At 41.8% G+C, this 13,819-nt stretch overlaps 1 protein-coding gene across 4 annotated transcripts in view; it reads left to right on the top strand.

The window, feature by feature from the left end:
• The window catches only part of Csrnp3 (cysteine and serine rich nuclear protein 3), a 179,087-nt gene extending 165,533 nt beyond the window's left edge, over positions 1–13,554 (top strand). For all 4 annotated transcript variants that reach the window (XM_055600919.1, XM_055600921.1, XM_055600923.1 and 1 more), the window contains 2 exons: positions 8,699–8,995; positions 10,933–13,554. In XM_055600919.1, the coding sequence (XP_055456894.1) occupies positions 8,699–8,995; positions 10,933–11,967 (1,332 nt within the window). In that variant the 3' untranslated portion in view covers positions 11,968–13,554. The remainder of the gene's footprint in view (positions 1–8,698; positions 8,996–10,932) is intronic.
• Positions 13,555–13,819: the final 265 nt, after the last annotated feature.

The following is a 13,819-nucleotide window of genomic DNA, read 5'->3' as shown; positions in this document are numbered from 1 at the left end:
TCAGCTCACGCATGTTCTTTCTGTAGGTGTCCATGAAGATTGCAAGAGCTGTGGGGATCTTGATCAGTTGGTTCATATTAGGAAGCAGAACAAAGGCGTAAAAGAAAAGCTAGCAAACCTCAATTCTCTTAAGCCAAACATTCATCTTGATATAAACAAAAAGTCTTAGTGTCTCCAGATGTAGAACTCTCTTTAACGCTCCGTGTGAAGTGAGTAGTAAAGGTTGGTTGTGTTTTTAACAAGCAGTCTTGTTGTCCTTAACCGGGTTTTGATTTAAAAAAACAAACAAACTTATTTTACATGGCAGAGCTAAGTTTGGGAAATTCAGTCAAAGCAAGTAGTTCTTAGGAAGCATGGGAGAGTAGCTCCTGCATCAACCCCAGCCCACCCCCCAGCCCATACCCACCCACCCACCCCATGCCACCCGTGACCTCCATCAGGAATGCCCATCAGTAAGAGCCACTGCCAGTGATGGCTATAAACAACACAAGTCTTGTTCCTGGACACACTGACAGTACAACAGAAGTAGGACCACTGTTTTCAGAAACATTTTCAATTGTACTCATTAATACTACTGTTTCATGCAAAGAGTGCATATATGGATAGAACCTTCTCAGAGCTCCAGAATGAGATTTTAGGATTATACAAGAACAACAAATTCTCAAGGCGGCAGCATTGGGCTTTCCAGCTGTGATGTGTGGGTTATGGGACCAGGGGCCAGCAGAGCCGAAGACCCAGGCTTCTGTGTACCTGGCTTTTAGCTTTTCTATATTGAGGTTCTGCTGAGAGCTCATTTGAAAAGTGGTTAGTTTTCTCTCCCACGAACCCTGTCAGTAGTTTAGTATTCAATGCTCTCATTTATCCCCTTTACTGAGACCATCTGTTTAAATCATTTTTTTAGAATATTGTTCTCCAGAATTAGCATTTTTTAAAAACAATCCATTCCCATTTTGATCATCATTTAATTTCTTTCCCCACGACTCCTTACAGATGTTACAGTGAGCAAACATAACTTAGGCTTTTTTATTACTGTGAAGCATGAATCGTGTGGGCCTGGGGATTCTCAAAGGAAGCAGCTGAATGCTCTTCCATTGCGTCGCTTCTCATCTTTGAGTCCTTCCTGGCAGGCCTGCTCTACCATTTCGGATTTGAAGATATTTTTTTCTAAAACCCTATGGAAACAGAAAAGCAAATAAATAATTATGCTTTATATGTTGGTACCTCTCCTTTCCTTAATCCTTTACTTTCTTCCCCCTTTTGCTTCTCCAAGGTGCATGTATATCTTATTGCATTTGCTATACTGTGTCGTGTTTATTACATTCTTTTCCCCAGCATAGTTGGAGGTCCTTAGAGACCAAGTCCTTAGAGAACTGCTGTCTGTTCTAAAGACTCATACCCACTGTAGGAACTGTGATTAGGAAAATATATTCATTTATTAAAACCAATTTATTAGCCAATTATGTGAGACTTAGCATTACCAAGGTGCCAGGAAGAGACTAGAGAGCAAGACAAACAAAGGCTTTTGCTCACAGTGTGTACACAGCATGATAGGAGTAATATGTGAAATCAGCCAGTGAAACTAATGCAGTGTGATAGAACTAGGGAACAGGCTATGTTGATTAGATGCAACCCAGAATAAATGACTAAGCTGAGAAAAATCAAGGCTCAAACATTAGGTCTCCCAGTTTGGACAGTTCCTCATAATACCATCCCTATCAGAAAAGCCACCTTCACCTGGGCAAGAATTAAGACTCCCGATACTCTGTATCCTTTTTGTATTCTCTGTTTTCTTTGTCTGAATCTTAGCCTGTATTTCTGAAGGACCTAAATTGAAGGACATATGTTGTTGTTCTTGTTGTTTGCTGGGCTTTTTTTTGTTGTTGTTGTTGTTTTGTTTTTGTTTTTTCCTGTAAATGTTTTCTACCATTACCCTTAAGGATTTTCTCTCTAAACTACCTTGAGTATTTGGGAAGACTCTGGGATCAAAGAAACTCTGAGTTTGATTCTAAGTGACAACGGTCATTAGATTTTCAGCTAGATTTTGACAAACTACTTTTTGCAAGCACCGGCCTTTCCAACTGTAAAATGAAAGTTTCTGTTGACACATGCACTAAGATAACTGACGCTGAGCATGCACAGCTCAGGTCACGCTCAGAAGCTGCGTTCTTATTGGGATGCACGGCAATGCATCACCGATTGGAGTAAGTTTTCAGACATATTCCCACTTTATTCTTTACATGTTAGTGATTCACGAAGGACCAGAACATTTTATTACGCGGCAAACCATTTAAGGGCTTTGTTTAAGTGATCTTATTTCCAGTTTTGTTTTGTTTTAACATTTAAGTTCATCCATATTTTCATTGTTTTTTTTTTCCTTATCAAAACCATCTCGCATTGAGTTGGTTGTTTGCTGTACTTAATGGCACCAAGAAGGTTAACCTTATACTTGCTAAAACGTGATGCATTCATTAGCCTACATATTACCCAGAGTATTGAATTCATGGAACCAGTCCATTTCTTGGTCCATAAGCAATCAAATAACATGAAAATAAATGTCAGTTTTTCAAAGTGAACCTTTTCCTCTTGCCTTGACTACCTCAAAAGTGATGAGTAAATAATTGACTTGTATTTGATATGATTATTTTTGTTACCTTTTATCTTTCTTTAATCTGTGTGCATTTCTTTATATCATACTTCCTGGATCAGAAAACGTATCTCGACAGTAGAAATTATCTACTTTGGGATGAAGTAAAATAAAGCCAAGGCCCCCCACGGTCCAGTAGGTGGCCCTACATCTGGGCGTTTACATGCAGCCGTAAATGGACTTGGAACATCTAAAAGAAAAAGGCCACAGCAGTCTATAAAGTTGGGAGGGGAAAGTAGTGAGAAGTTAGAGAAGGAACTGGAGGACCAAGAATGGTGATGGCTTTGTTCAGAACCTATTATGGTCATTTATGAAATTATCAGTAATAAAAAATAGACTAAGCTGTAGGGAAACAAATTAAATTAGCAATTACAATGGAAGTAAAAAGAAGTTGAATGTCACTTTTTCTTTGGGCATCCTGCATTATCTCAGAGAATCCAAGAACTGCCCTCTGACTCTCCACCTACTGTGTCTTGTGTCTGTGGTGTGTCTAGGTGTGCAAAATGGGCTGCTGACACGGCTGACTAACACCAAGGTGTCCGAAAGCGCACGACTGAAACACTTGAATTCTATAGTTCTAAGGCACGTGATAGTGCGTTTATGCCCAGAGGGAGTCTGAATGAGTTTACACAGCTGCTCAAGAGTAAAGTCTCATGTCCAGAGTTGACCAGTGATGCAGCTCAAGGCTGCATTTTGCAGGCCAGGCAGTATGATGTAGATGAATGTATAGAAATAGAGGAAAAATGAAACAGTGGTATCAAATCACAAATCAGTGACTCATCAGCTAAGGTAGGAGAAAGAGAGAAGCTTCATTTTGAAGGACTGGGGTTTATTTCCACCTAAGGACCAAGAATGAGAATGATTCCATGTGGCCGGTCATCTGGATAACACCCAGGATAATGACCGCACCGTGTTCTATTCTAGAGCAGACTTTTGAAACCCCTGTTGCTGACTGGGTGGACCCTCTGCCTGCACAGTTGGTTTAATTGCTAGTCCAAATTCAGATGCAATCTTCCCTCTGACAGCTTTTCTTTTTCACAACTGTGTCCAGTGTGTGTTCTCAAGTGTTGTGTGTTAAACCTAGCTTGGAAATCATTCTGAGTGGAGTTAAAATGATTAGAGTCCTTGTCTGTCTATTCTAGTCTATCGTTACCAGGTCATGCACCAGCACACCTGGTCGCTAAGTGGCACATGCCTGTCCGGAGAACATTAATTATGTAAGATATATATCCATTTGCCATGGCTGTGGCCAGTACAGGCTGTGTGTAGCTAGATTATTTAGGATCATGACCTAGTGACCTTCGTGATCTTGGGCAAGTGATTTGTCATTCCTGGGCCTCGGTTTTCTCACTAGGCAAACAGATATCGTTTCGCTGCCTACCTTAGGAGGCTTTGAAAGGGCAGAGGCACCGATGCGGGCAAAGCGCTCAGAATAGCTTCTGGTTCCTCAGTCAACAACTTGCTATTATTGCATCATACTTGCCGCTACCGCTTCTCCTCCGTCTCCGCTTCCACTTTCTTCCTTTTCTAGGCTAACCAGCACAGAACTGAAGGCCAGGATTCTTGACAGTATTTATACCTTCGTGTGTGTGTGTGTGTGCCTGTGTGTGTTGCTTGCTAAATGCTCTGTTACCAAGGTACATCTCCATGCCTTATTTTTTTGAAACTTGTTTGTATATATCTGGGGCTGATTCTCACTTACAACCCTTTTGCTTTTACTTCCCACCATGCCTGGCTTTTCTTCTTTCTTTCTTTTTCTTTTTCTCTTTTTTCTTTCTTTAATTTTTTTGATGACTGTTTTTAGGTAGTGTAAATATATTGGGTTTCACTATGATATTTTCTTTTTCTTTTTTCTTTTTTTTTTTTTTTTTTTTTTACAATTTATTCACTTTGTATCCTGGCTGTAGCCCCCTCCATCTCTTCCTAGTCCCACCCACCCCCCTCCCTCTTCTCCCCCTACGTCCCTTCCCTAGTCCATTGATAGGGGATGACCTCCTCCTCTTCTGTTTGACCCTAGCCTATCAGGTCTCCTCAGGGCTGGCTGCATCATCTTCCTCTATGGCCTGGCAAGACTGCACCCCCAAGGGGGTCACCATGACATTTTCATACATGCATCATTGAACTTCGTTAACGTGCCTCTCATCATTGTTCTTTCCTTCAGTCATTCTAAAAGCCCGTCTTTCTGCTTTCTTGACAGGGATACATGATAGATGATATATGGATGACTGGATGGGTGGACAGATGGACAGTCAGACAGACAAACAAATAGATGACAGATTCTGCATATAAGAGAAGAGAGGCTACGTTTGTCTTTCTTCCCCCGTTACATCTTTTTATTTCTCCCAGTGGCCTCTCTTTAGTTTCCTTCTTTCCTCATATTGTCCCTCTTCTCCTTCCTGTGTTACATATATGACAGTATCTATGTACAATGATATTCTCGTACAATATATTTAAAAATCCCTACTAGTTCAGATTAACATATGAGAAAAACAATTGTTTTTCTGAATCTGCTTTTCCTCCAACTGATTCAATTCTATTGTTTTTCAAAATTAAGTAATCATTGGAATATGTACAATAGACAATTTTGGCTGGTTTCCTAACTTAGCTATCATAAACAGTGCTATAACATACATGGGTGCACAAGTATCAATCACTGTGGCATACTGGCTTGGGTTTCTTTAGGTTTATAACCAGAAAGGAATTGCTGGATCATATGAGAGCTCTGTGTGCTGTTTGTTGAGGAGATTTTATGCTTGTTTCCATAGTGGCTGCACTGCTTGCCCTCCCACCAGCAGAGCATAAGTGTTTCTTTTTCCAGACATCTTCCTCGGAGTTTGCTATCATTTGTTTTCTTAATTATACAAATTCTGACCCCGGGCGAAATGGAATATTAATGTATGTTTAATTTGCATTTTCCTCTTGCTAAGAATGTTGATTTTTTTTTCCATGTAATTACTGACCATTTGTATTTCTTCCTTTAAGAACTGACCAGTTGTTAGGCCCACTTGTTGACTGAATGATTTTAATTTGGAATGCTTAATTTTTAATGCTTTATACATTAAAGCCCGGTCTTATGTAGGGTTGGCAAACACTTTCTCCCATTTGGAAGGCTTTATGTGGCTTAAAACCACCTCGCAAATAAGTGTTTATTTGAAAGTACTTGTTATTGTGTATGCTATGTTATTTCTAACATATGCTATGCTATGTCTAAAAGTTATTTTCTATTTAAAATAGCATACCCAATAACAAGTACTTTCAAATTAACATCCCATATTAAAATCATTCAATCAATAAATGAGCATATTAAACTGTCCCAGCATTGTAACTGGGTACCAACAGAATCTTTAAATCAATAAAACATTTGAAGGCAGTACTCATGGGAGAAAAGTCTTATAGAACCTGAATATTCTTACCAACGAAGATAGCCATGGAGTTAAATGTCTCAGCAGTAGCAGAAGAGGCGATCCTGGGACAGCCCCTGGATCTTTGCACCAGATCTTGAGAGCAAAATAGATAGGTGTTAGAGGGAGCTTCTTAACTTCCTCCTGTATTGCTCTCAGTAAGGAAATCACATTTAAAAACAACAATTATAGCACTCAGATCTTAAGGAATAATTAAATTGAATGGTTTAAGCCTTAAAATAAAATGGACACAGACTACAGTTAAAGGGCATGGTAGAGAATATGTCTCAAAGGCAACCAGGATGGCTAATCTCTATTGTCATGTTGTCTGGATTTAGAATTACCCAGGAGACACTTATCTGGGGCAGTGTTTCCAGAGAAGTTTAAGTGAGGAAGGATGGCCTAGTCTACACGTAGGTGACATAACCTTATGGAACACAGAATGTGAACTTCCTGCTCTCTGCTTCCTGGTGTTCTTAGCAATGAAAACTTGTCTCACTATTCCTGCTATTGTGGACTGTGCCTTCTCAAACAGTAAGCCCAAATAAACCCTTCTTCTTTTAGGGAGCTTTCTGTGAGGTACTTCATAGTAGAAATGGGGGAGGGGGAACAACCAATAGAAGCAACATAGAAAACAGATGCTGGGAGACATGACCAATTGACCAAGCTCAACTCGATTGTCCCCAGTCTTCATTAAAAGTGGTCTTGAAGGGCTGGGGGGTCAAACCTCACAAGAGCATCTCACTCTTGACAAGAGTGAAAACGGCTTGTAGCTATGCGGGAAGGAATTTTGATTCATAAATAAACTTTTATCTTGAAATGAAATTACTCATTATAACTAAACAATATAAATTATACAAGATCTGGAACTTATGTCTAAAGGCGTTTACATTCAGAGTAAACTGAATCATCAGTCAGATATACCATTATTTATTTTTTTTTCTTGACTGTTAGGTGCCAACTGGTTATGTTGCCCTAACACTCTTGCTATGGTTTTGTATGCTTCCTAAAAATATCAATTCTTTTTATTACTTTTTGGTGAGAAAGTTTTCACAATATTACCCAGGCTGACTTCAAACTCACACTCCTTTTCCTTCAGTTTTTAGAGGGGTTAGATTACAGGCTTGTACTGCCACTCCTGGCCTCACTTTGTCTTATTTTTATATTTTGTATATTTTATGACAGCTGTCTCCTTTTATCAAAATCTGTCTCTGGTCATCTAAGCTATAGACTTTGTTGTGATAATGTATCTAATTGCGCAAAGTAGCATTATAATATCATGTGTAATAAAATATAGTGTGATATGTATAATATATATCATTCTAAAACATGGAGATGACGTGGGGAGAATGTACCGGAATGAGCATCTGCGTGTTCTGGAGTCAGAATCTTGCTGAGACTCACATGGACAAGCCAGGAATTATCGAGAAAAAGAGAGAGAGAAAGAGAGAGAGAGAAATCTTCATGGAAATTTCTCTACAGGGAGGCTAAAATCTAATTTTAATGTTTCTCTGCAGTACACTCAGAGTTGAACAATCTAAGGTTGTTGTCCTGTACCAAATATTTCTATCTAAATATGGACTGCTTTCTATAAAGATGAAAGCATGTCTGAGATCTCTAGAGTATTTTCACTATTTAATGGAAGAATTGTCAAGATCACCAGGCATGGTAATGGCCATAATTAATGAAATGTGGAGGGTAATAAATTAAACAATTAAAACATTTTCCATATTTAGAACGTCCTTGACTTATTTCTTATGCGGCTTCTGCCTTTATTGCTGGGCTGCTCCTCACCAAATAGATATATGTGAACATGTTCGTGTTCAGGGAAAACTTTTCCTAAATGTTTTGTAAGAAGGAAACAATCGGTGTTTTTATAATAAAAAAACAGATGAAATGCATATCCAGGGCTTACTGATGAACGAGATTAATATAGAAAAGAACTATAAACAGGCAAGGAGTGAGTGTCCATGCGAGCCATTACACAGAAAGCCTGCACAGGCGTTTGCATGCACTCCTTTGAGAATCCAGTTTATTGCCTCAATTGCAGGTTGATGAGTCCTTGCCAGCACTAATCTATGTCCTTGTCTTACTGAGAGCATGCTGACCTGACTGATTACGTCTATCAAGCCCTCCTTCTTGGAGTGTTCTGGGTAATAAGTGTGTTTGTGATCTCAGCAGAACAGAGCAACCTTACGTCCCGTATGCGTGCTTTTCCAAGGCTTGAAAGACATACATACATATTACTTCAAGGACACGATGTTTGCTGAGTAAGGTGGTCATGGCTCCTACTGAGATGCGGTCACCTCTGATCCAGGGCACATTTCCTCTGACATCAGAGGTGTCACCGTGACCTGAGATAAAGACAGCTCTCAGGCCTGGGCTTGTGAAACCTTTGGTCTGTGCATGCTACGGTTGCTGAAGTCGTGGCTATAGTCACTGACTTGAGGAGGTTAAGAGTTGCATTAAACAATCTGCTGTGACCATGGCATTTAAAAAGCCAGTTATTTTGACACTGTTGTTTCTTCTTCCTCTGACTTCTGTGGTTGCACGGTCTCCATGCATGACAGCTCATCTCTTCTTCAGAAATCCTGAAGTGGGGATTTTGGACTCTGCCCAAATGACATTCTTGTTTCCTTTCCTATGTCCCTAGATGACAAAGAATGGCACGGTAGAATCTGAAGAAGCCAGCACTCTGACCGTGGATGACATTTCCGATGATGACATTGATTTAGACAACACAGAGGTAGACGAATACTTCTTCCTGCAGCCCCTGCCCACGAAAAAACGGAGAGCCCTGCTGCGAGCCTCCGGAGTGAAGAAGATTGACGTGGAAGAAAAGCACGAGCTGCGAGCCATCCGCCTGTCTCGGGAGGACTGCGGCTGTGACTGCAGAGTGTTCTGTGATCCAGAAACATGTACCTGCAGCCTGGCAGGCATCAAGTGTCAGGTAAGGGCCGGGATCTCAGGGCATCTGAAGAAAAGGTGTCACATACCACCGCAGAGAGAAGCGGCCATGTTGTGCATCACGCATTGTTTAACCGAAGAGGAAAACACTGGCGGGGAGAGACACGTGATTCAAGGGGAAAGAAACCCTGATTCAAGGGCATTCGTAAAATGCTTTATTCATGCTGTGTATACTGTGAATGACAGCTCAAACTGCAACCGAGTTCGCTGAAGGTAGTTCCTCTCAGATTCGGTCATTAAACTCGCTTAGTTTAGCTTTTCTACATGGAGTCTGGGAGAGGACGCTGTGTATTCCACTTGAGTTCATATTTTTCGGTCCATCCATGGGGTATAAAGTAACGACTCATCACCATCACCGGTGGTATAGACTATTCGAGAAGTTCCTAGTCAGACTCCGAGAGAGCGGGTTGCATTCTTGCCTTGTCTGAAGTAGGCATGTCGGGTAAACACTTTGGGTTCTGGCATTTCTATGGTGAGCAGCTTGAGATGCTGTCAAACTCACAGTGGAATCTAGCTAGACACATTTTTTTGTAAACAAGGTTTTCTGAGTCGCAGCCACTTTGTTTATTTGTTGCCTGTGACGGATTTCACTCTTTACTGTACTGAGAAACATGGCTGCAGGCCCCCTGTCCCCCAAAGTGTTCTCCTACGCTTTTTTGAAGAAAAATAAAATGAAGTTACAATTTGCAGCCCTTATTTGGGGCCGCTAAGGTTTCCTTAACAAGAAAGGGGCATCTGCGTGATTATGAAGACAACATTGGATTGAGGGACATGAGGAAGTAAGGAGAGGACTTTTACAATTTTGGAAATGTCTTTGTAACAGTGAAAAGTCTGTCTCATTCAACAGCACTTGAAACTTGAGTTCTCATGAAAGACAGTGGGAAATATCTTCACCAGCCTCACCTGGGCGACTACACTTTTAAAAGCTTCAAGAGTAAAACTAATTAAAGAGAGAAGCAACCATTCCCCAATTCCTGGACAAGGTGATTCTCTGGTCCCGTCCATCAGAAATTCAGTGTTTACCTGTTCTTACTGTGTGCAGAAATAGCTCCGCTCATTTAAAAAGAGAAAGTCGCCTGGGCCCCTGAAAGCAGAGGACAGTTCCCTTCCAGGAAACTGATGAAAGCATATTTGGCACCCTCCACTCCTGCCTCCTTTCTTTCTATTGTGTTTTGAGTGTGCTTCCCGGTAGACATAATAGACAAGTACACTATCCTCCCCTCCCCCACTGAGCTAATGTTCTTAAAATGTATTATTTTGAGAAAGGGTTTTACTAAGTTGCCTGGGCTGGTCAGCTTACAGGCCTCCAGGTTCCCTGCTGTTGCATTTATTGGCACAGGCTAAGTCCATGTGAGTTAGGCTTCTCTTCTCAAGTGGGAAGCAGGGCAAGAGGACCTGCACCCACATAGCAAGGGCCCACTGAGAAGACAGAGCACTGAGGTGTTAGCAGTAGAGCATTGTATGCCCCTACGTAGTGGCATCCCAGACACCTGGAGCAGGGAAGGTCCCCTCATAAAAGGAAAGAACATGCAAGCTAGATCAGAGTCGGATTCCAAGGGAACAGTGCGCGCGTGACTTAAAAGGAGGGGGGTGAGTTGGAATGCAACAGAAGGGATGCAAAAACGGGAACAAAATCAAACGCGAAGAGAGAAGGAAAAGCCCTGGAGGGCGTGACGAATTTTAAATTCTCCATTATCCTCAGTCCACCACTCTCTTGAACATGCATTTAAAAACCAGTTTGTTGGTGTAACGTAAGTCTTCACTTCCCCTGCTTGTTTTCGCTAGCAACTTATCTGTCACTGGCTGCGACATGAGTAGAACTCGAGTGCCTTACTTAATTCCGAGGAGCTGTTAGGAAGTCCTTGATTTTATTTGGTCTGTAATAGTTCCACGGTGCTAATCTGTGTTCTTCCTTCCAAGGTGGATCGTATGTCTTTCCCATGTGGCTGCACTAAAGAAGGCTGTAGTAACACAGCAGGTAGAATTGAATTTAATCCTATCCGTGTCCGGACTCATTTCTTGCACACAATAATGAAACTTGAACTGGAGAAAAACCGGGAGCAGCAAATCCCCACGCTCAACGGCTGCCACGGTGAGATAAGCACCCACAGCGCTTCCATGGGCCCTGTCGCTCACTCCGTAGAATACTCCATCGCAGACAATTTTGAGATTGAAACTGAACCCCAGGCTGCGGTGCTGCACCTGCAGGACGAACTGGACTGCCAAGGAGAGGAGGAGGAAGAGGAGGAGGACGGAAGCAGCTTCTGCAGCGGAGTCACTGACTCCAGCACACAAAGCCTGGCTCCCAGCGAATCGGATGAGGAAGAAGAGGAAGAGGAGGAGGAAGAGGAAGAGGAGGAGGAAGACGACGAGGACGAGAAGGGAGACAGCTTTGTAGAAGGGCTCGGGGGCCACACTGAAGTCGTCCCGCTTCCTTCTGTCCTTTGTTACTCCGACGGCACAGCGGTCCATGAAGGCCACACAAAAAATGCTTCGTTTTACGCTAGCTCTTCAACTCTGTACTACCAAATAGACAGCCACATCCCTGGAACTCCTAGCCAGATCTCTGACAACTACGCTGAAAGAGATACTGTCAAAAACGGTGCCCTCTCGCTGGTGCCTTACGCCATGACCCCAGAGCGGTTCGTTGACTATGCCAGACAAGCAGGCGAGGCCTACGGGGCCTCCCACTACCCAGCTGCCAACCCTTCCGTCATTGTTTGCTGCCCCACTTCTGAAAACGAGAGTGGGGTGCCCTGTAACACCTTATATCCTGAACACAGGTCCAATCTTCCCCAAGTGGAATTTCACTCATACTTGAAAGGCCCTTCCCAGGAAGGCTTTGTCTCCACCTTGAAGGGCGATGGCCACATTCCAGAGCACCCTGCAGAAAATCCCTTGAGCCTCGCAGAAAAGAGCATCAAGTCCCCGGTGGTGGAGACGGTTCCCGTTTAGTCGCTTAAGTCTTCTACTTAAGGCGCCATATTGCATTTGCTGGGCTCATCCTTGTCTGACCTGGAAGACCAAGAAAATATGGACCGCGATCAATCTCCCAGACAGTATTTCCTCCCTCCCTCCCTCCCTTCCTTCCTTTCTAGCTTCCTAACTGTGGCGTGGCACAAATAACAGTCGCCCTGGGGATTTTAAACGATTTTGAACTGTTTTGATAGAAAATGAAAATGCTAAATTTAAAAGAAAAAAAAATGCATTATCTCACAGTTGCCTACCTTGTCAAACTGTGTGAAACCTGCCAAGCTATGCAGATCATAGCTCCGAGTTTTAGATTATCGGGCCTGTGCAAGATTGTTAAGACTAAGACTAAAAACAAAAACAAAAAAAAACAAAAACAAAAAAAAATTCCGATTTAGAGTCCTAATTTTCGATATATCCGGAGATGATGGTGACTTTTTAATGTAAAAGTAATTATTGTAAGAAAAACAGATTGAATCGTTTCCTGTGTATTTTATTTATGGTAGTTTAGAAATCATGCTTTGATGAAAATGAACAGCATGTTCATTGAAGCTGAAGATGTGTTAGCTAGCACCACAGAGCATGCCCACAAGGATTGCATCTGGAATCCACCCACATTTTTACTATTATGACTGAGCAGATTTGCAAATAATTTCTTAAGGATGAAATGGGCTTATTTTTGCTATTTGGGATAAATGAGTCAAATGTGCAGGTCCTTATGCCGTTTTCTCTAAAGTTAAGAGTTAGGACAATCCTCTGGTGAGGGTCTCATACACTGCCCGCCCTCAGCCAAAATAGATGGAATTGCCTTTCTTTTTAAAACAGTGTCATCTTGTTTATCAGCTTGGACAGCACCTTTAAACTCTACCCCCTCCACCACAATGCACTTTAGTGCCCCTTCGTGGTACCAAATGTGGGATGGGGTCTCAGAGAGCGTTAAAATAATTTTTTTTATTATAATAAATGCTAACCACTGTAAGGTTCATACGGTAGAGATGGAGGATTCCTCCAGTGACATGAGGGTGTGTTCTTTCACTGCTCTGAGGACCTAACTCAGTCCTGACACAGAGAAAGCTGAGAATACAGCCTCAGCAACCAGTCTGTTCTACATCCGGGATCAACCAATCTCTACAAAAGCGGAAACGTGTAGTGGTATTTCCACTTAGTGACCAGCTGATTGAAGGCAGGCCTGTACTTGTGTACTTATTAGGCCTTACTTTCCTGAAGCATTTTTATCTATTTGTCTTGCCTGGGACACTTCATGGCACAGTTCAGAATGCATTGCCAAGGCAGCCCCCTCATGTTCTCTTACTTAATGAGGAACGTGGATAGAAAGGAAACATGCACCATTGATTCCTGAGGGAACTTTGAGCAGCCTTTCCTATAAGCTTAAGCATCTGTAGAGCAAGTGCTGTGATTTCCCCCAGTGCAATGGTTAGGCTGAATCCTTTTTCCAGTTTTGACATTTTATTGTTCCATCATTTCATATGTTTTATAACTATTTAAAATGTCGATACACGCTGCTATGTAGTAACTGCACCCTCATTTTTTTAAAGTCTCCTAATCTTGGGCAATTGAATATCTCACAGATTTTATTTCTTTATAACAAGCTTTTTTTTTTTTTTTTTTTTGATCAATCTTGAACATGCTTCAGAGTCCTCCAGGAAGCAGTTTTTATTTAAACTCAAAGTGGAGAAAGTGTACTTGCTTATGGAGTCAGTGCCTGCCCTTCTCTATGCCTCCTCAAGGCCAAATTAGCACCATTGCTAACATTAAAAGCACTTCGGGTTTGTCATGGTATAGAAAGCAGAAATTGGGGTGGCCTTCTCCTTTTGGT

Source organism: Psammomys obesus, unplaced genomic scaffold, assembly GCF_907164565.1.
Source record: "Psammomys obesus unplaced genomic scaffold, mPsaObe1.curated_primary_1811, whole genome shotgun sequence".
Lineage (NCBI taxonomy): Eukaryota > Metazoa > Chordata > Mammalia > Rodentia > Muridae > Psammomys > Psammomys obesus.
The sequence above is the reverse complement of the archived record's forward strand: the minus strand, read 5'-3'. Positions and strand labels throughout refer to the sequence as shown.